Source organism: Vulpes vulpes, chromosome 14 (assembly GCF_048418805.1).
Source record: "Vulpes vulpes isolate BD-2025 chromosome 14, VulVul3, whole genome shotgun sequence".
NCBI classification, from domain to species: domain Eukaryota; kingdom Metazoa; phylum Chordata; class Mammalia; order Carnivora; family Canidae; genus Vulpes; species Vulpes vulpes.
The window spans coordinates 12,188,757-12,211,753 of record NC_132793.1 but is presented as its reverse complement, the minus strand read 5'-3'; the positions used below and the strand labels follow the sequence as shown (position 1 = coordinate 12,211,753).

General features: G+C 51.2%; 1 protein-coding gene across 4 annotated transcripts in view; it reads right to left on the bottom strand.

Moving 5' to 3' along the window:
* Nucleotides 1–22,997, bottom strand: part of PREX1 (phosphatidylinositol-3,4,5-trisphosphate dependent Rac exchange factor 1) — a 178,796-nt gene that overhangs the window by 99,879 nt on the left and 55,920 nt on the right. For 2 of the 4 annotated variants that reach the window (XM_072735632.1, XM_072735633.1), the window contains exon 2: nt 145–216. In XM_072735632.1, the coding sequence (XP_072591733.1) occupies nt 145–216 (72 nt within the window). Of the gene's footprint in view, nt 1–144; nt 217–861; nt 1,027–22,997 lie in introns of those variants that run through there. The other 2 variants (XM_072735635.1, XM_072735634.1) reach the window with 2 other exon arrangements.

The following is a 22,997-nucleotide window of genomic DNA, read 5'->3' as shown; positions in this document are numbered from 1 at the left end:
AGGGCAAAGCCAGCGGCCAGCAGGGTGGATGCACCTCCCACTCTGCCCTCTGAGCATCACCGCCTCCTCCCCCCCTCCCGCCCCCGGGAGCAAGATACAGAGCAACAGGTCAGTCCGCAAAGGGGCCAGCCCAGCAGTCCACACCTTGACGTTCTCCTCTGTGAGGCCTTTCTCCACGGAGTCTGCCACATTCTGCCGGATGCGATGCAGGAATGCCTAGAGGAACAGAAGCAGGGAGAGGTGAGCATCCAGGCCTCCGATCCCCCGGGGGAAGGCCTGAAAGGAGGGCCACAAGTTCAAATGCCACCTGGGGCGGATCCGGGAAGCATCGCAGCCCAGGGACATGGGCAGGGAACAAGGAGAAGCCTACCCAGCTTCTGCATGGAACAAAACAGGAATATCCCTCACCCCCATGCAGTCAACCAATGTTTACTGAGCACCTCCTACCCCAGGCCCTGTGCAGGGAGCACGGTGAAGCCCTGCCCTCAGGGAGACACACTCCCATTTGCTTCCTCACCCATGGCGCTCACTCTGACAAGAATGCATTTCCCTTCTTTGTTTTCCTTTTTTCAAAAATTAAAAAAAAAAAAAATTAACTTCTAAATAATAACATATCCACATGGTTCAAAAGTCAGAATTATAAAAAGTCAAAAATACGAAAAGTGTCTCTCCTACACGCGGGGCCCTAGGGCATCTAGTCCCTCCGCACCCCCCTGGCGAACCACAGCTTTGTCTCGGGTACCCTTCCAAAGAATCTTCATGCAAAAATAACAAATGGGAATATACAGACATGTACACACGCGCGCGCGCGCATATTTTCTTTTTTTCCCTTTTTTACACACCAGAAAAAGAGCAGCATACCCAGGACATGCTGTATCTGCTTTTCCTACTTAATCCTGCTTACAGATCCTTCCTCTCCTTAATGGGGAACCTCCTCGTTCTTTTTTACAGCTGCCCGAGATCCTGCTGTACGGATAGACTGCAGTTGTCCTGCCGCTTTTTTCAGGGGCTCAGAACAGAGAAATCATCTCTGTCCTCTGTGATGTGACACATGACGATGGGGGGGGGGGGGGGGGCGGGGGGGTTGGGGACCGTGGAGAGCTGGCAAGCGCGTCCTATTGAAGGGGATGGCCGCTTCTCCTTCCCAAGTGTGGTCAGGTGGGAAGGTGGGTGGGCCCAGTATCACCAGGTATTCTGGGCCTCTTTTCAACAGAAGCCAGAATTTAATTTGTTTTGTTTTGTTTTGTTTTTTAAGCAAAGTCTCCCAGTTTTTACATATTGGCAAAATACTGGTAGTTTTTGTGAAGAACTGGATTTTAGGGGGTCGAGAGTGAAAGTGGGGGCACCAGAATGGAGGGGTGCAGCCAGGCTGATAAGAAATGACAAATGACAGTGGCCTGGCCCTCATGCGGGTAGCACAGAGCTGGCAGGAGAGGAACTACTGACAAGAACCGTGGACTTGGGGTACCTGGGTGGCTCAGCTGCTGAGCATCTGCCTTCAGCCCAGGGCGTGATCCTGGAGTCCCAGGATTGAGTTCCACATCGGGCTCCCTGCATGGAGCTTGCTTCTCCCTCTGTCTGTGTCTCTGCCTCTCTGTGTGTGTGTCTCTCATGGATAAATAAATAAAATATTGAAGAAAAAAAAAGAACCATGGACTTGAATGTGAGGATGGGTGGTTGGGGGATGGGAGGCGCGCCTGGGAGAGACTGAGGCCAGTCCCACACAGCCAACCTTGCCTGGTCTGCCTGGCTGCAGGCTAGATAGAGCATGTCTCATGTGACTGTGCTTGTCTGGGGAGATCTCTGACAGAAGGACAGCCCAGGATGGAGGAAAGCAGGGGGAGGCAGGCAAAGGGGAGGCTGGCCTTCCAGAGACAGCTGTCAGATCCTTCTCCATCACCCAAGGGATGTCGGTGGCTGTCCAGGGGCGCTGGCCACCCGCAGACTCAGGTCTCCCAATAGGCGGTGCACGGGTGCTTCACGCAGTGGTCACGGAACCAGGCAGCCGTGCCTCTGGCTGCACGCACTGCACAGCAGTCTCCGCCAGGTCCCCTCGGCCCATGTTTATGTCCCCAGCCTGAATTCCTTCCCTGAAGACTCCATATCTCCATCTGGATGCCCAGGAGCCTCACAATCTAGTTCCTGATCCTCCCTCCCAACCCACAGCACCACTGGCTCCAGCCAAAACCTCCCAGCCGTCCCTCACCCTCGACCCCTCTTGTTCTCTGGTGCCCACCTCCATCCATCAGCTTCACCTTCAATAGGTATTAAAAATCCAACTTCTTCCCTCCACCTCCATGGCCACCCCTCCCCAGTCCAAAGCACCATCTTCTCCCGCCTCCACTAATGCAATCACCTCCTCCCTGTTCCCCCTCATTGCCCCCAAAGTCCTTTCTCCACACACAGCCAGAGGAATCCTGTTAAATATGTAAATCAGATCTTGTCAATTCACAGCTTAAAATTCTCCATGGCTTCCCTGGCTTCCTGCTACACTAAAAAAAAAAAAAAAAAAAAAACCACCTAAAAGCCTTCCACAGCCCACAAGGCCCTTAATCTCTCACCTCACCATCCAGCGCCCCATCACCCCACACCTCAATAATCTTCAGCCCCACATCATTCTCTCTATCTCTTCCACCTGCCAGGAGACATTCCTGCCTCAGGACGTTTGCAGATGCTGTTTTTACTAGCAGGATAGTCTCCCCAGCTCTGCCATGCACCAGCTCCTCATCCATCAGGCCTTAGTTCAAAGGTCACCTCCTCCAAGAAGCCCTCCTTGTCTTCATACACTTCCCACCTTCCCATCTTGCATTAAAAGTCCATCTGACAGATGAAAAGAGTGAGGTTAGGCGATCTACACCAGGTCTTAAGGGAAAGGCCAAAATAAGAAGGGAGCATGACTGAGATGAAACCTTTACCCCAATCCAATGCTGAAGGCCAAGTTTGGAAACTGACACTGTGTATTTAAGCCAGAGATCCTCTTCCTTCCTGCTGTGTAACTTCAGGAAAAGGCATTAGCCTCTCTGAGCCTCAGTTTACTATTCTCAGATATGGGGATCATAGCAATACCGTCCCACCTTCCAGAATGCAACAGGATAAAGTGAATGGAAACCCCATGAGGACAGGGAGCTTGCCTCTCTTGTTCCGAGCTGTATCCCCAGATTCTACAGTAGTGCCTGGCACACAGCAAGCCCTCAGAAATCAAAGGAAGGGATGGGATGTGCCTGACACACACAGCAGGAGCCTGCTGGAAGCCTGCTGACCCTTCCTTTTAAAGGACAACGGGTGGAGGGACACGAGTCCTAGAAGATGCTTCAGCAAGGCAGTGCTGCTGCTGGGAAGGCCGGCCTCCAGCCTCCTGAGACTGGAGGGAGACAAAGGCCTGCCGGCCCAGCACCGCTGGGGACAGCAGGAAGCTGGGAGTGCTGGCCTCGATCGAGGCTTCCTGTCCTGGTTTCTTCCAGCAAGCAAAGCCACTGCTATTGTGCTGGGACAATGAGAGGCTCGGGCCACCCACAGAGGAGCCGCAAACAGGCCTGCGTGATGGGCACCATGGACAGCTCGTGACCCGGAAAGAATGGACAGGCAGGGGCTCTGGGCCCAGCCCTGGTGCTGCCCAAGGCACGACTGGCTTTTCCAGGCGGTGCCAATGGCCTCGGTGCAGGCGGGGTGGTCAGAGGGACCCTCAGGGGCGACTCCTCGTCCAAGCCTTGACAGCTCTGGAACGCTCGGCCAAAAGCAGCTCTGTCTTGGGAACCTCCCTTAGAGCCGAGGCCATTCTCAGGATTCCCAGGGCTGCCTGAGACCCCGGTTTGGCCCGGCAATCTTCATCTCTGTGGAGTCCTTGCCACACTGCTGCCTGGGCCACTGCCCCCACATCTGTCTGAGTCCCCCTCTGCTGATGATGATGATGACAATGATGATGGGATACGTGAAGGATTCGGAAAAGGACAGAGAAAAACCCAATCAACATCCACAAACCTAGCTTTGGCAAATCTTAGCATTTAAATCATTTTCTAAAAGAAATTCATCAAATCTGGTGGAGGTGCAGATGGGGAAGGGGCACGAGGGAGCCCTGGGAGGTGCTGGAAATGTTCTACTTATTAGTCTGAGCGGGTTACTTGGGCCCATGCATATGCAAAGCCTCATCAGTGTGTACTTTATCCATGCGCCGTGTGAATATCAAGCCTCAGTGCAGAACGGGAAGAAATGAATCACGGCAGAGGGAGGTGAGCCACCTGTGCACCTGCCCTCCCGCAAGGCACCCCCCATCCTGGATATGGTGCGCCTCCTTCCCACGCATGCCCCCTGCCCACTTTCCACACACATGTGAATGGACAAGCAATAAAGAACACTGTTCTGCGTGCTTACAGCGTTTCTATAACTGACGTTTCAGCAACTTGCTTTTCTCACTCAACATCACATCTTCTACATTCATCCACATTGTTGTGTGCACCTGACAGCACCTGCCATCCAGACCCTACCCATGTCTCTCCGTCCCTACCCCCAGAGTGCACACCATGCACCCCTTCCAGTTTTGTTGTTCACTTTGTTGCTGAGTATTTTTTTTAAGATTTTATTTGTTTATTCATGACACAGAGAAAGAGAGAGAGAAAAAGAGAGGCAGAGACACAGGCCGAGGGAAAAGCAGGCTCCATGCAGGGAGCCCGACGTGGGACTCGATCCCAGATCTCCAGGATCACACCCTGGGCTGAAGGCGGCGCTAAACAGCTGAGCCACCCGGGCTGCCCTGTTGCTGAGTATTTAAAAGTACAGCTCCCACTACTAGGAGGCAGAAGTTGAGGTTGTTTCAAATGTCCTTATGATAAACAGTGCTACAGTGAGTAGTCCATGGGCCCAGGTTCTCCATATCCTCAAAATGTCAATCTCTTGAGGTACAAGTCCCTCTGGATGTACAGCCAGGCGTGGAATGGGTGGCCAGAGTTTAGAGACATGTTCAACTTGACTAGTGAACACCGAACGGCTCTCTGACAGGATCATACCCAGCCACACTCCAACCAGCCGTGGATGAGAGTCTCCACAACTCCAAAACCAGGGTAAGATCCACACACTCTCATTCTTTCAGGTAACAAATACGTGCTGAGAATCGTACGGTCCCATCCTAAGTTCATTTCCTACCCCACAATCAGCTTCTGGGGTAGGTATTTTGGTCTCAGTCTTTGGATGAGAAAAACTGAGGCCCAGAGGATGAGTCACCTAACAGAAGTCATCTAACCAGAAGTCAAAAGAGCAAACCCAGGACTGTCTGACTCCCACTTCCTGCTCAGAGGGGACCAGAGGCTGCTCATTGGCCCCCAAGTGTCTCCAGGGCTCCCAGATGTGGCATGATTGATGGGTGACGTCTGCCATAGCTGTGGAGATGGCAGGGGTAGTGGGGCTGTGTGTTTGCCATCTCCAGAGAGCTCCTACTGGGTGGAGGAAACCAGGGAGCATGGAGATGCTAATCTGAGGTCAAGCAAAAAGTTGGTGACAAAACGCAGATCAGAACCAAGTCTCCTGATGTCAGGCTCACACCTGCCCCACTTTGCCTTAGGGCAGTGGTTCCCAACTCCGAAGTGATTCTATCCTCCAGAAGCGAGGACAGTGACTGCAGATACCCGGGGTTGTCACGACTACTGGGTAGAGATCACGGATGCTGCTAAACATCCTATGAAGCCCGGGATGGGCCCCACTGAGATGCAGTTGGCCCCAATGTCAGTAGTGCCAAGAGCCTCTTACTAAAACCTAGAGAGATGAGGTGCTATATAGGACGAGGGCTCCTCCCACCTGTCACCCAGCTGCAGTGAGCCGGTCTCCTTTTGTCCCGTGAACGCACCGGGCCTGTCCCCCACCAGGCCCCCGTGGTGGCTGCTCTGTGCTGAGGGAGCTTTCTTCCCAGACACTCAACCAGCAAGGGGGACCCCTCCTCAGAGAGGTCTCCTCTTAGACCCAGAGAAAGCAGAGTCTCGCCACATTCTCCACAGCCCTCGGAAGCCTGTCACCCTTCCCAGAATTGATCAAGATGAAGGCACGTATGTACCACACCTTGTGGCAGCATGTCCCCCACATGGTGTGAACAGTCTCGGGGCAGAAGGCGGTTTCATTCACCGCTGAGGAAGGGGGCCCTGAAGATGCTCCAGAAGTAACAGGTACAGCTAACAGGAACAATAACAGTAATCGTGATAAAACATGGACTCTTGTTTATTATTACCATCCCTTTCATCTTTGAGCCCTATCATGTGTCAGGTACTGTGCTGTTTTAATCCTCAGGCAATCGCAAGAGGTAGGTACTATTATTACTGTTCCCATTTTACAGAGGGGGGAACTGAGGCCTGGTGCAGGAGAGAGCTTTCCCAAAGCCACACAGCTAGCAAGGGGCAGACCTGGGCCTCTGACCCAAGCAGTCTGGTCTGGGAGAAGTGCCCAGCCTACCTCCAACACACATCATCAATGAGTAACTACAGATAACAAGCCACATAAGCATAAAGCAGGGAGCAGCTGCCCCTCGGGGTGCCTCTGGGGAGCTGCCATCTGTCTGGAACCTGCAGCCACCGCCTGGGGAGGATAAATCTCTCCCTGGAGATAAAAAGGATAGAAAGATGTCTCCAAGTCATTCTCTGAGACTGATGCCAGCAACCTGATCACAGAGGGGAGAGGGCTCGGCCGCCCCCAAGGACATCCCTGCCATGGCCAGGGTGACCTCACCAGACATATGGTGAAACTGGAGAGGGCCGGGGGACCGGCCAGACATGAGGCTGCCCCACCCCAGACGACAGCAAGGACGGAGGAAAGGGGGACCCATCCCCCCACCTGGACTGGGTGGCCAGGGGCCAGGGAAGCTGAGTGTCACAGAAGAGCAGGGCTCTTGAATCCCAGCAGTACTAATGAAACAGGAATAACAGCAACAGAGTGGGGGTTGCATGGCCTGCTCCACGCAGCCCCACAGGCCAGAGTTTGGGGACACCCCTCAAATGCCCACTGACTCCTTCAAATGCCCAAATCCTATGCTCTATCCATTCAAGTTCTGGGCATTTATGCCATGGCAAAAATAAATAAATCTCACATATGACATTGAGGTTTAAGTTTAGTATCTGATTTATAATTCGATCACTTGGGGTTTAGTTATTAAATAAACTGTTCATCACCACAAAGGACGATCATGCTAGAAATGGTGTTCAGAAGTCCATTTAATAGTATGGACAAAGGCTATTGATGTATCTAATGGTGGGGGGAAAAAAACAAGTACCAGAATACATAAAATATGATCTCATTTTCAGTTAAATGAATCATTTCTACATAAGCACAGAAAAAAGATGTGTGAAAGGATAAAACCCAAACTGTGTGAGAATATGGCTGAGGTTACTAGTTGTCCCCTACTATCTGGTCTCCCCTTTCCCTTTAGAAACAGAATCCAAGATTTTACAATAAAGACATTTCCCAGCTTCCCTTCAGCTAGGTATGGCCATGTGGCTAAGTTTGGGCTAGTGGGCCATAAGTGGAGGCATCACATAGAATATCTTGGAAGTATCCTTGGGGATAGGAAGAACAGGCGGGATTCTTTTCTGCTATTCCTCCTTCCTACTGATTGGATAAACCAACATCATGTCTGGAGGCCAAGCAGCCACCTTGTACCATGAAGTGGGAACCACACTGAAGAAGATGGAGCAGCAACAGAGGAGCTTATGTCCCTCAGGACAGAGAAAGCAATGTGTCTGCCCCAGACTGCCTATAATCCAGTGAGAACGAAACTTGCATCTCATTGAAAGCACTCTTATTTGAGTTTTATCTCTAGGAACCTAATCCTGAGAGTGGAATTATCAGTGATTTTAATTTTCTTTCTTCATTTCTGTTTTTTTCCACATTTACAAAATGAGCATGCGGCTTTCAAATCAAAAGTCATTCTCTGGGATGCCTGGATGGCTCAGGGGTAGAGCATCTGCCTTCGGCCCAGGGTGTGATCCTGGAGACCCGGGATCAAGTCCCACATCAGGCTCCCTGGATGGAGCCTGCTTCGCTCTCTGCCTGTGTCTCTGTCTCTTTCTCTCTCTGTGTCTCTCATGAATAAATAAATAAAATTTTAAAAAATATGTCATTCTCTAACACAAACGCATCTTTTTTATTTCTTTTTTTTTTTTTTTTTAATTTGGACAGGAGAGGTTGCTAAACAAACCAGGCCCTCTTGCCCACCCAAATTATCACTTCTTCAGCACCCAGGAGTCTAGTCTTCATTCTCCTCCTGATGGGTGTGTGTCCCGGTGTGGACAGGGCAGTGCCCGCCGACAGAGAGCAGGAGCCAGGCAAATATGAGATGAGCCAGGCTTTCCTTCTGCCTCCGAGCTGCCCACCCCTCCTCCTCTGTGTTGACTCTAGAAGCCACAAGGCCCCCCAGGAAGGTGCCCATCTCGGCCAGCCCCCTACAAGGCCTGGCACTACCACAGCCTGAGGGAGAGATACCTTCCCCCAAGAGGAGCCCCCTGCCACCACCCAGGCTGAGAGTAAAACCTCCTGCACTCCATTCACACCCCTTTTTGCGGGGCCCGTGCCAGGAGCAGAAAGCCACTGCCCAGAACAACTTTCCCAAAATACCCAAATTTCAGATTTGAGACGTCATGGTCAGGGAAGGTTACATACTCAGTCACAGATATACCAGACAGGATTGAGAGAAAATAACATTCCTTCCAACTTCACACTCATTCCTTTATGTCATGTCTCATATAGCAAATTATGAATTCCACATTATGTACATAAAATTCATGCCATTATATAGAACAGCATGAATAATGTTGCCTCATACTGTATCTTAACAGACGAGTATCTTCATCTAAGCACTAAAAATAAGATACAGTTGAGGCCTCCATACTGTTCCATGAACACACCAAGCACCATTCCACCTCAGGGTTTTTGCACCTACTGTTCTCTTTGCAAGACTCTCTCCAGATACCGTAGGGCTCCTTCCTCACTCAATTCATTCCCATCTAGAATCAAATGTCACTTCTTTCTTTTTTTTTTTTTTTAACTTCTTTATTTATGGGGGGAGGGGCAGAGGGAGAGTGAGAGAATTTCAAGCGGACTTTGTGCTGAGCCCAGAGCCTGATGCAGGGCTTGATCCCACAGCCCTGAGATCATGACCTGAACCGAAACTAAGAGTCAGATGCTTAACCAGCTGAGCCACCCAGATGCCCCTCAAATGCCACATCTGAGAGACCTTTTCCCACCACTCCATTTACAGCAGACACCCACCCTTCTCCTCCGTTCTCTATCTTATCTTTTTCTGCCCTACAGCACTTACTTCCACCTCCCTCCACATATCTATTTCCTTGCTTGTCGTTCATTTACAGCCTGCTTCATCTACACCAGGAAAGGAGTGGCTTGTTCACACAGCATCCACCCCAGGCCTAGATCATTGCCTGGCGTGGAGGAGTAGAAGTGGGTTAGCAGGTGCCCGATGACCAGCCTGTTTGTCCTTGAGAATAATCTTACGAGGTGTGCTGTGAGTATCCCCATTTTAGGAAAGAGGAAAACCAGGGCATAAATCAGCATGTGGGGGTTCCAGAGTCAGCCAGCCAGGCTCTGTGCTTGGGTAACACGACCTCACCTTGCAAGGTGGGTCCACCTCTGTGTCTCCCTCCACCCCCATGCTGAGAGCCTGCAGGATCCAGTTTGGCACCAGGCCCACAGGAGGCACCTAATAAGTGCTCAATAAATGACCATGGAAGGGGCAGGCACTTTTAATTCCATATTAAACAAGAGTAGGCCCCTTCCCGCTGGCCTCTAGGCACTGATTCTCAGACTGTCAAAAACACTGGAAACCTTAATATATCTGACTATTGGCTCCAAATACCAAAAAGGAAACTGTGTTGTCAAAAGAGTAAATCTTGATTCAAATGCCGGCAAAGCATAACCTACATCAACCACACCAAGCACCAACCAGCTCTACTCATAGCTGTGCACACAGACAGCACAGCGAGTGTGGACTGTGGGCATATTTGAGCAGGTTGGGGCCCTAGAAGCAGACCCCGAGACAAGGATTTGGGTACAAGCAGTCAATCTGGGAGGTGCTCCAGCAAACACAGGCAGGGGAGGGCAAAAGTGGGCCCAGGAATGGTGGGATAGGGCAGGAGATCAAGCAACCAGCCAGGATGGGCGATGGGTCTCCATCCCTCTGAGGCTCCCTGAGAGCCAGTGCAGAACACACATCTCTGGGTGATCCTGGGGCAGGGAGGCAGCAATGGAGCTGAGGCACTCATACACCAATCCTGCTTGGAGGGCAGGGGTAGAGGGTGTTAATTCCCTGGCACTATCAGGGGGCCCTATAAGTGCCAAAGTGGCTCTGCAGGCCAGACAAAGCCACCAGGCCCAGGACTGCAGGGGCTGTTAGGGGCAAGTCTGGCTGGGCTGCCACAACGGAGCCTCCAAAAGAAAGAGGCTGGAAGGAAACACCTGGAATGGCCCTGTCTTCGAAGAACCTTCTAAGAACGAAGGCATGCAGGCTGATTAACAGAGGCCTTCCAGGTTGACATTTCTCAGAACGCACAAGGTCAGCCTCCCTGGTTGCTAAAACATGGAAATAGTTCGGTGATCGGCAAAATCTTGAAAGGGGATGGGGGGCTGCAGTCCAAGGAGGGGGCTGAGGAACCGCGGGCTGACCCCAGTGAGACCTGGGGAAGTGGTTTAGTACAGGGGCTGCATCACGGCAGGGAACCTACACACACTCCCCGGTGAGGCCACAGCAGCGTCCACAATCTCCTCTGCCCCCCACCCGCCACCTCCTTGGAAAGCCCTCCCTGCTCTTTGAAACTCTCCTTTCTCAAATGCTGGAAGGGCCCCGCATCTCGGAAGGAAGCAGTATATAAAAGTGGCTGAGGCTCAGAGGTTAGGACCAACTGCCTGCATCAGATCCTGCCTTCACCACCTACTGCTGTGGGACCTACACCAGTGACTCCACCTCTCTGTGCCTCACCTGTAACATGAATGGGAATAACAAAACCACCGACACCACAGGCTCCGGTGAGCCAAAAATGAAGTACAATATAAGAGCAGACAACATGCCTGGGTAAATTGGCTCAAATCTCAGCTCTGCCACTTTTGGGCCGTGCAACCTTGAGCAAATTATTCTCTCTGCCTCAGTTCCCTCCTCCATGAAATGGGGATCAAAGGAGCACAGAGGATTGCAATAAGGATTATAGAAGTAAACACGTATAACAAGCACTTTGAACGATGCCTGGTACACAGTAAGTGCTCAGTTAAGCATCAGCGAAGAATATTCTCCACAGCCCCTCCTTGAGTTTTTAGGGCATCTTCTGGGAACCCAGGCCCTGGAGTAAATCGATATGAGCCCACTGTGTTTCCTAAGGAAACTTCTGGAGTTGCATCAACCCCATCTACAGAGCTCTTACGATACACCAGGGACTTTTATATATTTGTCCTATGTCATTTTCACTTAGGGGAGTTACTTGAGTTTTTTTTTTTTTCCATCTTAGAACCAATTCTGTTGTTGACTGCCTGCTTCTAAGTCTCCTGGAGTGAGAAAGACGGAAGGCTTTATAAACTGTACTGCGCCGCCTCATCCTCGTCACTACCAGCACATCTCCGTCGACGGCCAACCGTGTGACCTCAGTGAGTCACCCTGCTTCTCTGACTCTGTTTCCTTGCCTGAAAAAAGAGGCAGTTGAGGTTTCAGCAAGATGATGCAGGTAGAAAACATTGTAAACTACAAAGACTTCCTGGAAGAAGCGGCCCGGGGGCTGGGCCGGGGGAGTGGGGCTGGGCTATGGAAGGAAACAAGAAACTGGTTATGATTATATTCTCGGGGGAGAAAGCCAACACCAAGTGTTCTCCATGCCAGCCAGCGCCCCCCGCGGCAGGGAACTGGGCACGCGAGGCGCACGGGACGTGACCCACCCGCAGCCGTGTTCATTCACCCTCGCAGGCACCCATTTACTCAACACTCGCTAGGCGCCTCCTCTATGCCAGACGGCCACTGTGCCAGGAGCCAATGTCAGATCAGTGACTGAACAAATCAGCTCCATGTCTGCCCGCGTGGAGCAGCGGCAAGACCAATTACACATAGATTTTTAAAATGCAATGACAGTTAGGGATGAGCGCTATGAGTAAAAATAAAGCCCGGATAAGGAAACACAGAAGGCTGGGGTTGGGGAGCTGTTTCACAGAAATGGTCAGGGAAAGCCTCTCTGATGGGATGGCATTTGAGGAGATACTTGGGGACTGAGGTAAGGCAGCAGCTCTGCAGGTATCTGAAGGAAAGTCACTCTAGATAGAGGAACCTGTTGGTGCAAAGGCCCTGAGGCACATTCAGTTCTTCCAAGACCATCCTACTAAAATATCTGTCCCTACTCCTGCCTTGTTTTCTCCATAGCACCTGCTGCTGTGGATATTATGCATGTCCATTTATCAGCCTATTGTTCATCTAGCGCACTGGACCGTCAGTTCCAGGAAGGCAATGATGTTTGTCTGGGTACCACTGTATCCCCCAAAGCCAAGGATTGGGCCTACTACACGGGAGATCATGTGTTTAGTTGATTAATCATCAGTCATCTAGCAAGACTCGCCCTACTCCCAACCTAGTTTCGAGGCCCTGAAGAGAAGTATCCAGTCCTCCTCACCCAGCCCCACTCCATCCCTGACCATGGAGGAAGTAGAAGTTGAAGCAAAAACCAAGTTGCTACAACCTGTTGTGAACAGGCTGATGCAATAATGGGGGGAGGGGGCCACAGAGGGGAAGCCAACACTTTTCCCCACACAGATCCCCTCCCCCGGGGCTGGGGCCCAGCCTTCGATCTTTTCCTGAACTCATGATCTTTCCCTGAACTCTCGGACAGCCTGCCATTCTTTCAGCTGTGACTCATACAGTGCCTCCTGCGTGCTATCAAGCTAAAACTCACTCTCAAACTGGTGACCCACAGCCATGGGTCGTTTGACCAGCAGTGGGCTTTGAAAAAATTCAGGCCTGGGTCTAGATATCAGATTTCCCATCAAAATCCCAGTTCCTCGCTTCTCTGAGGAAAGCCGACCGCGGGTCTCAAATGCCCACAGGACCACCGCTGGCCGCAGTGGTCTGGCAACTCCCACCTTTCCCCAGGGCCGGTGCGGTTGTTTTTCCCTAACCTGCTGCTTATGCTCACCCTCCTGCCTGGCCCTATGAGCATCTGAGTGTGGGATCCCAGCCGTAGACACGGCCTGGCAACTGAGAGCCCGCCGTCCCCACACCCTCACCAGGGTGGGCATCACTGATGGAACGCAGACCTCATTCCTGCTAAGTCTTTCCTACGCTGTCGGGACTTTGTTCTTGTCCCTGGCCTAGAACATGGTCTGAGATCCTTCCTCTTTTAGCCCCAACATCTACTTTGGGCCCCTCAGCGTTTTCTGCTGAAGAATGGGCTGATCAGCATGGGATTACGGCGGGGCTTCTCAACGTTAGCACCACCGATCCTTGAGCAGACGAGTCTTTGTTGCGGGGGCATCCTGTGTATGGTAGGACGCTTAGCAGCATCCCAGGCCTCTGCCTGCCAGAGCGTAACAAACCCCGCCCCCATTTGTGACAAGAAATGTCCCCCAAATATATCCCCTGGGGGACAAAATGTCTCCCTGTTGACAACCACTGCATTACATCAGAGTGAAGAAAACGTCTCTAGAGCCAGTATGCAGGTGCAATCCTGGCTCCGTCGTTTACTAGCCTTGTGACCCTGGGCGGTCTCTCTATGTCTCAGTTTCTCTCCCTGTGAAATGGGAATAAAAACACAGTAACTGACTGCTGATGGGTACAGTTTCTTTTTGGGGAGTTGCTGAAACTGTTCTTAAATTAGATGGTGATGATGGTTTCATCTGTGAATATACTAAAAACCACCATATTGTACACTTTAAGTGGGTAAATCATATGGTATGTGACCTATACCTCACTAAGCTATTACACACACACACACACACACACACACACACACACACACACGGTGTCCACCTTGATGAGCTGAGATGAAGCACGCTAGAAAACACAAAACAAGCATCAGGTCTCACTGCCAGCAGCAGCTGTGCCAATCAGGCGCCTGCATGGGTGGGTTGCTGCGTGGAAAAGCCTCAAGTGACCAGGATGGTGGTGGCTGGGAACAGGGCTCCGCTTTGGGTGGTATTTCCCGCCAGAATGTCCCAGACAAAGCAAACCAAGTCACTCTGGGCCCCAGGACGCAGGGCGGGGCGGCGGGAAGTCCTGGGGTCCCTGTGCCCGTCTGCAGCAGGACAATGGGTGGAATGTGGTCTCCTCTCCACGGGGCTGACACTTGACATCTGAAGACAATGACTTTCAAGAGGTTTTGTTTTTTCCTCAGAGCAGCCTTTTTTTTCCCTCCTCCCCAAACAATTGTTCCTGGGGCTGGTGAGGGACCCCCCTCCACCCCCCCGCCCCACTGCCCCAGCTTGTGAAGGATTGTGTTTGCAGAGTCAGGAAACAATGCACAAAAGTGAGAGAATGTAAAAATAGTGGTACTCAGGGCACGGCCAGGGATGGGGGCTCCGCATGGAGGTTTCCTCTGGTTTATTTTTCCCAGCGCCTGCTCAGACCCCAGGGAAGGAATCTGAGCACGGGAAGAGGTGGCTAACAGCAGTGCCAGCCTGGAGGGTGCAGATGTTTGTGACTCAGATGCAGGTTGGAAATCTTAAACTTAAGGTTTAAGTTACAGTCCCACTGCTTCTCACGTATGGCCTCATCCCAGTCACCTCACCCCAATTTACAGAAAAAGGAGACCGAGGTTCTCAGTGGACAAAGCACCAGGCCCACCACATGCAGCCAGGTGGAGAGTTGGGATCTGCCCTCTAGACCATCAGAGTCCAGACACTGACCTTCTGCTGCATCCGCTCTGACCTAGTATTGTGCTGCCAGCTTTTTGGGGCTACTCACTCACATCCACTCATGATGCAGCCACTGCATTGAAGCTGTCCCCATCCCCACCTGCTCCAGGAGGGCAGGCACTTTGGTCTACATGGTCCAGCACAGTCTCCAGCCTTCCGGGCCCAGGAGGCGAAGGGAGGGAGACCCTGCACAGACAGCCTCCAGATGCCATAGCACAGAGAGACTCCACCTGCCCCTAACCACTGCAGTCAACCTAATAAGCCCCCCACCCCACAAAGATGTCTGCATCCTAACCCCTGAACCTGTCAATCTGTGACCTTACATGGTGAGAGGGACATGGTAGATGGGATTAAGCTAATGATCCTGAGATAGCAAGGTTACCCTGGAATATCCAGATGGGCCCAATGTAAACACAAGGGCCTTGGAAAATGAAAGAGGGAGGCGGGAGAGACAGTGTGAGAGTGATGTGGCCTGAAAAAGACGGCACCTGTTTACTGCTAGCCTTGAGGATGGAAGGGCCAGGAACTACAGAACACAGGCAGACTCTAGAAACCAGGAAGGCAAGTAAGTAGATTCTTCCCTAGAGCCTCAATGGGGAGCCCTGCCAACAAGTGCACGTTAGCCCTGTATGCCCCATTTCAGACTTCTGAGCTCCAGAAACCTAAGATAATAAACCTACATTGTTTTGAGCCACCAAGTTTGTGGCAATTTGTTACAGCAGCAAAAGGAAACTAATACAACCACCTAGCTGGAAAGAAAACTAAATCTCCAAGCATCTCCAGTAACAGGTGACACAGCCCTAATACCTCATTGTTAATTATTGCGAAAACACAATAAGTATTATTATACAGCATAGCTACCTATTTCATATTTTATTTATTAGTCTTATAATTAGTAAGCTGTGAAATGTCTTCTTTCTCCACCACTCATGGTCTCTATTAGCAAAATTCTTAAGGACAGATGGTCTGATAATGATAATAATTATAATAATTATAATAATATAAACTATCTTTACCCATTTATATTCTGTTCCTGAGTTTAGAAAGCAAGAAGCCATTTGGTAAGATCAGACTAGGGAAACCTCAGGACACCAAGCTATCTGCACTATATGATGCTGTTGCTTCCAATGCAGTACAGACACAAGAACGAGCTTTGATGTGTATTAGGTACTTATTGTATATCAACGCCAAGGGTCTATGGGGAGGTAACTGCTGTATCCCTGTTTCACAGGCAAGGAAACGCAATCACAGTGTAGAGTCATTTCCTCAAGGCCATGCAGGGAGGAAAGGCCAGAGCCATGACTGAGCCCAGGCCCGTGGGGCTCCAGAATCAAGTCTTTGCCACGAGACTATTTTGCCTCTTGTGTTCAGAAGTTGGGCAAAGTTAGTTGGGGTAGGAGCACAGTGTAGCTTGGTGAGATGACCAGGAGTTGGCAGGCCTAGGTCATTTAAACATCCCTGGCTGGGGGCACCTGGGTGGCTCAGTCGGTTAAGCATCTGCCTTTGGCTCAGGTCATGATCCCAGAATCCTAGAATCAAGTCCCACATTGGGCTCCCTGTTCAATGGGAGTCTACTTCTCTCTCTGGCCCTCCCCCATCTCATGCACTCTCTCTGTCTCTCAAATAAATAAATAAAATTAAAAAAAAAAATCCCTGGCTGGAGTGACAAGACACAAGTCAGAAGGAAATCTTTACAAAATGCAAATGCAGTTCCCTCCATCAATGCCACCCTGCCCATCAATGGCTCCTCCCTGCTCTGAGAATAACAACCAAAAAGCAGGACCCAGCCTCACTGCCACCACCAAAGTATGCTGCAACCAGCCCAGCCTTTGGCTTTTCAGGTTGTTCTGGAAACATACCAAGCTCACTCCTGCCCCCAGGCCTTTGCACATACTGTTCTACCTCCAACACTCATCTCCTCCCCTTCACCTGGTTAACAACCATCCACCTCCCCCACCCTCCCAAGGAAGTCACAGCCTACACAGCCTCCAGTAGCTCCATTTACCCTTCTTTTCTTTTTAATTAATTTGAGGGGGGGGGGGGGACAGAGGGAGAGGAAGAAGAAGAGAAGCAGACCCCCCACTGAGTGCAGAGCCCAACACAGGACTCAATCTCACAACCCCGAGGTCACGACCTGAGCGGAAACTAAGGGTCAGACACTTCCCTGACTATGCCCCCCAGAGCTCCTCCATATACCCTTCTTAGCACCACCAGAGCCATAACTTGACCTTGATTTTTTTTTTAAGATTTTATTTATTTATTCATGAGAGAGACAGAGAAAGAGAGGCAGAGACATAGGCAGAGGGAGAAGCAGGCTCCCTACGGGGAGCCCAATGTGGGACCCGATCCTGGGACTCTAGGATCATGCCCTGAGCTGAAGACAGATGCTCAACCACTCAGCCACCCAGGTGTCCCTTAACCTTGATTTTGACATGATTCAATTAACGGCAGTCTTCCTCACCAAATGGAGAGCTCCCAAAGGTCTTGCTCAGTCACAGTTTTATTCCTGTTTCATTCACTCTGTTTTAGCCATAATTTTAGGTCCAGCACTTAGTACCACAGTGCCTGACACTGAGTACACTTCTGATGAATGAATGAATGAATGAATGAATGAAATTTCCTCTTCCTTGGAGCTCAGTTTCCTCCTCCGTGAAAATGTAATAACAGTAGGGCCGACTTCAAGGATCGCTGTGAGCATTACAAGAAATGACTTGTGCTAACTAGGTGACTGGGGAGACTGACTCCTCTCTGGGCCTCAGTGTCCCCCTCTGCACAATGGGTACAGCACAACGTCTACTGCTCAGGACCTGCTGGTTCAGGTCCAAATGCAGCACTACCACCACCTCACCATGTGATGCTGGGGACACCACTCCCATGCTCCATCCTCTATCCCCTCTTCTGTGAAATAGGGGCAGCAGGGGGTCAGACCACAGGACCCCCGAAAGCCCCAGCTCTGGAGTTGGGGGGTCAGGCCCACCCACTCTAACCACTCCCACCCCCCACCACCACCACCACCTTTCAGCCAAACCAGTAGCAACCAGCCCACCACAGACTTTGCAAGTGAGTCTCTCCACACTCTCCACAGCTCCTTCCCTGGGGAACTCCACCAGGGCCCAGGGACCCCTAGGAAGGAGAGAAAAGGAGGGCAGGGGGAGGTTTTGGCACCAGTTCCCACCTGCCAGCTGGAGAAGGCCCAAGAGTGTAAACCTCAGTTTCCTCTTCTTCGAATGGAGACTCAAACACCTACCTCAGAAGATAAAGGAGATAATGAACCTCAACTTCAGTATCACACCAGAATGAGGCCTTATGAGAGGTCAGCATTTACTGTTATCATCACTGATATTATTTTTATCTGTCAGTGCATCGTGATAAAAGAAAACCTCACCTCCAATATACAGACCACACGGTATGTTCCTGACATTTCCCCGAAACGGAGTGTCTCCCTCCACTCCACCCATACGGGCTGGTCTGCCCTTTCCTCGGACCCACCAGGCTTATTCCTGCTGTGGGGCCTTTGCATATGCCGCTCCCTCAGCCTAGAGGATTTTTTTCTCCAACTCTTTACAGCACAGGACAGGTCAAATGTTGCATCTTCAGAGAGCCTATCCCTGACCATCCTGGCTGCAGCAACCTCCCTCAAGCCCTACCCCGTCACTCGCTACCACAACAACCTGACTCTAGTTCCCTGCAAAGCAGTTATCACAAGCTATGTTATTTTGTGCACTGACTAGTTGCCCTTGCCTCTGTGGAGGACCAGTTCCCAGAGGGCAAGGATTTCTTTTTTATTTTTTAAAGATTTTATTATTTATTCATGAGAGATACAGAGAGAGAGAGAGAGAGGCAGGCATAGAGACATAGGCAGAGGGAGAAGCAGGCTCCACACAGGGAGCCCGATGTGGGACTCAATCCCAGGACTCCAGGATCATGCCCAGGGCTGAAGGCAGGTGCTAAATCGCTGAGCCACCCGGGCATCTCAAGGGCAAGGATTTCTGTGCATCTGGTTCACTGCTGTAACCAGTGCTCTTAGAATGGGATGAGCCAGACAGAAGATGTTCAAAAACTGCTTGTTAAGAGAAGAAAGGATGGACATTACATAAGCCCCTGAGCATCCCGTTTCTACCTCTGTAACACAAGGTAAAGAAGAGCCTCTATCTTGTAGGGTTCTTTTCAGGATTAAAGAAAACATTACACGTAACATAAAATGCTTATTTAGCGCAGGGAAGGGAACACAATAAACACTCAACTTTTTAAAAAATCATAAATGCCCAGCAGCAGGAGAATGGCCAAACAAATTGTGATGTGTTCATACAATGCGATACAACTCAGCAAGCAGAAGAAAAGCTGCTGACACACGTGACAATGTGGATGGGTCCTAAGCACGTCCCTCGAGCCAGAGAAGCCAGACGCAGCGGGTGCATCCTGCGGGATTCCACACTACAAAACCCATAAACTGACAAATGCATCTCTGGTAAGGAGGTTATAAAAGTCGTTCCTTTTCTAACCCCAAAACCAAAAGTCACTACTTTTTCTGGCCAGGTACTGACAGGCAAGGGGCCCGAGGGGACTTCTGGGGCAGGTCATGTTCGAGATCGGCGCCTGGTCGTGACGCACAGGTAGAGTTATGGGAATGTGCGCTCAAGGCCTGTGTGTCTTTACTGTGTTAATTACATCGCAGTAAAAATTACTCCAAAAAACACTTCCAACAAAGTGATGGCAAGGGGACTGTTCCAAAGTGATGGGGAGGGGTTCATCCGCTGGCCCACACGTGGGTCTCCCGGGCCCTGACACAAGCACACCCCTCCAGCTTCGGGCAGACACAGGCTCCCTCACCACCCACGCAGCCCTGGCATCCGTGGGGCCCACTGCCAAAGAGACGAGCCGCCCTCCACCACTGCCCCCCAGCCCGGCTTCCGAGAAGATGCCAGAACAGGAAGTCTGCTGTGAGGTTGTAAAGCAAAAAGGCTAAGGGTGATAGGGGAGGGGAAGGCACGGCGGGAGGGCACTCCCCCCTGAATCAGAAGTGCCTTAAATGCTGTCAGAGATCCTATCTGTGTGGTTGATAGGTGTCCCCCCACCCACCACAGGCACAAGGACACCCACAAATGCCTGCTCTACAACTGACGGGCTGTTTCCAGGGGTGGCCGCACTGGTCATGCCCTGTACATCACAGGCCCTCATGCCACTGCCGCCCTGCTTAAAACCCTCCAAGAGCGGCTACCACTCTTGGGACAAAACCAAACCATGCTCCTCACTGCAGCCTTCAAGGTCTTACACGACCCACTCCCCTCTGGCCCCCTCCCTCTCCTCTGCTCCCACACTAGCCCCTTTGACCTTCCAGGGACACCCCCAGCAGGCCCTTGCCACAGGACCTTTGTACCAATCCCCTGGTGTCCACCCAACTCATTTCCTCCCCTCCTTCCGGGTCTTTGCTCCAACATCACCTCCTCAGGGAGGCCCACTCTGACCACCCTGCTTAAGACTGCCACACCCTTCCCAGGTCACGGTCACCTTGCCTTGCTTCTTTTTCCCACAGTACTTAGCAGCCACTAACACTATCAACTTTTCTTGTTTAATATCTTCACTGTCTGTCTGTTATAAACTCAATGGGGACAAGGGTTTCTGTCTGTCTTGTGTATTTACGGCATCCCCAGCCAACTGGCACGTAGTTGCCATAAATTACTTGTGGCTTCGAGAAGGTAAACCAGAGGCTCATCATAGGACTCACTTATGATTTTTTGCATTGTCTCAATTCTCTGTTATGAGTATGTGTTAACTTTTGCAACTGAAAAGGCACAAGTTGAAATCTGGTTTTAAAAGCCAGGTGGGCACCACCCTAGGTCACTTGGTCTGATGTCCAAAGGCTGGGCATAAAAATTACCTGAGGAGCTTTTCAAAAGGCTCATTTGCCCAGGAAGTGCACCAGGAGGTTCTAGTCTGACTCAAGAAGTCTGGGGAAAGGGATGCCTGAGTGGCTCAGCGGGTTGAGCCATCTGCCTTTGGCTCAGAACATGATTCCGGATTCCTGGGACTGAGTCCCACATCAGGCTCCTTGCATGGAGCCCGCTTCTCCTCCCTCTGCCTGTGTCTCTGCCCCTCTCTGTGTGTCTCTCATGAATAAATGAATAAAATCTTTAAAAAAAAAAAAAAAAGAAGTAGTCTGGGGAAAGCCAGGGAACCTGTGCCTTTGGAGTCTTTGTTTTTCTAAGATTTTATTTATTTATTTGAGAGAAAGAGAGCGAGAGAGAGCATGAGTGGGGGGAGAGGCAAATGGAGAGGGAAAGGCAGGTTCTCCACTGAGCAGGGAGCCTGATGTGGGACTCGATCCCAGGACCCCCGAATCCTGACCTGAGCCACCCAGGTAACCCGGAACCTGTGCCTTTATAAAAGCTCCCAGAGAAGCCTGAAGGGTGGGAGGGTCTGGGGAACTCAGGAACTGGGCAGGTGGTCAGGGAGGGCTGCTCAGGGGAGGACAACAGAGAAAATTCTGACACATAGCCAAGATCAGGCTACGCCAATTCCTGGGCCCTGCTATTCAGAGGCTCCAATTCAGTGGGATGGAAGGGGACTGGGCATCTGCATTTTTTAGATACACTTTAAATACTCTGTGATGGGCTGAGATTTAGGAAGCACTGGCGGGGTCTGATCTTCTGGTGTGAATGCGTACAGTTGTCCTTCATCAAGAGAACCGAAACGATGGTAATAAGAAAACTGCAAATCCGGCGGCACCCACTGAGAATGCCAGGGCTTGTCACCACCCATACTTTCTCCTACTTGATTCTCAAGGCAGCAGCTGTCATCACGGGCTGTACATGGTTTGGTGTGTCCCCTTTCCCCTGGTACTGAAGAAGTGGACATGGCTTGTCTGCCTCACCATTTGGGGACTTTCAGCTTCTTCCAGTATCGCGTTCTCCCAGGCTGGGTTTTGATGAACACCATGGTACACAGACGCATCTGCCCCCCGCCCCATCCTGAGGATTTTTTTAGATTCTATTTACCATTGCAGGGTGCCCGTGGACCCCAGGGCATCCTGTTTGGGAGGCTCCTGCTCATAAGGATGCTAAATCATCCATTTAGGTCACTGCCCCCAGATGGCACGAAAGGCACTGAGGTTAAAACTTTATCGGGGGTGTAGCCCCACCAGCACACGGAGGAACTGATGCCCAGACAGTGAAACATTCAAGGCTGATGCTGTTTGAGAATTTACTCAACCCTGGACACGGTCCTGGGTGCTCTATTAACATGAACCCACATGATCGTCAGCAGGACCCCATGTGCTGGGGCGGATGCCCACATATTGGCATGCACCAGGCACTCAGGAAACACTATGATCACTATTATCTGTGTCTGATTTTCCTATAGATTTGTCCAACCACATCCATGAACAAAATCAGGGTTCCAGAAAGCTGGGCCAAGTTTCTCAGATGGCAAAAGGACGGCCTGACAGAGTGCCCACATCCCCAAGATGGAACGAGAGGGGTCATCAGTCTACGCCCTGTGGCAGTCGGTCCTGGCGATAAGGCCAGCCCCGTCCCTGTGACACTGGGTGACACATACCCCAATGTCACTGCTAGACCCTTCCTGCTGGAGAGATGTCCTCACCCATGGCCCACGGCTGGAGCCAAAACCCTGGGAACATGGCAGGTAATTAATGACAGAATGAAGGCAGGAATCCCCAGACGCATCATTGGGTGAGATGTGCCATCAAGAGGACGACATCCCAATGCCCCAAATCTTGCCCCTGGCCACCAGCCACAAGACACAGACCCAGAATCCTCCACTCAGCTCCAAACAGAAGTCCCAGTTCCCCTTTTCTTTACAGAACTTCCCACCGCATCAAGCTGAAAAGGAAGTCGGCAATCTGGCAAGAAGAATGGTGACAGTGACACAAATCATTTCATGTCTGCTGAGGAAAGAGGAAGAGGTAGCTCGGGCCGGGCTAGGACTCATCTGCCCGCTGCCGTGCAGCCAGGGATGGCCACGTGGCAGCGCAGCAAGGCAGAAGGAGAAGTGGTCCGGAGAAACAAACAAGTCAACTCAGCAACTGCGTGTCCACAGGCAAGCCACTACTGTCACTGGCCTCATCTGGAAAACGGGCAAAACAGGACCCACCTCGAGGGCTACTATGATGATTTAAATAAGAT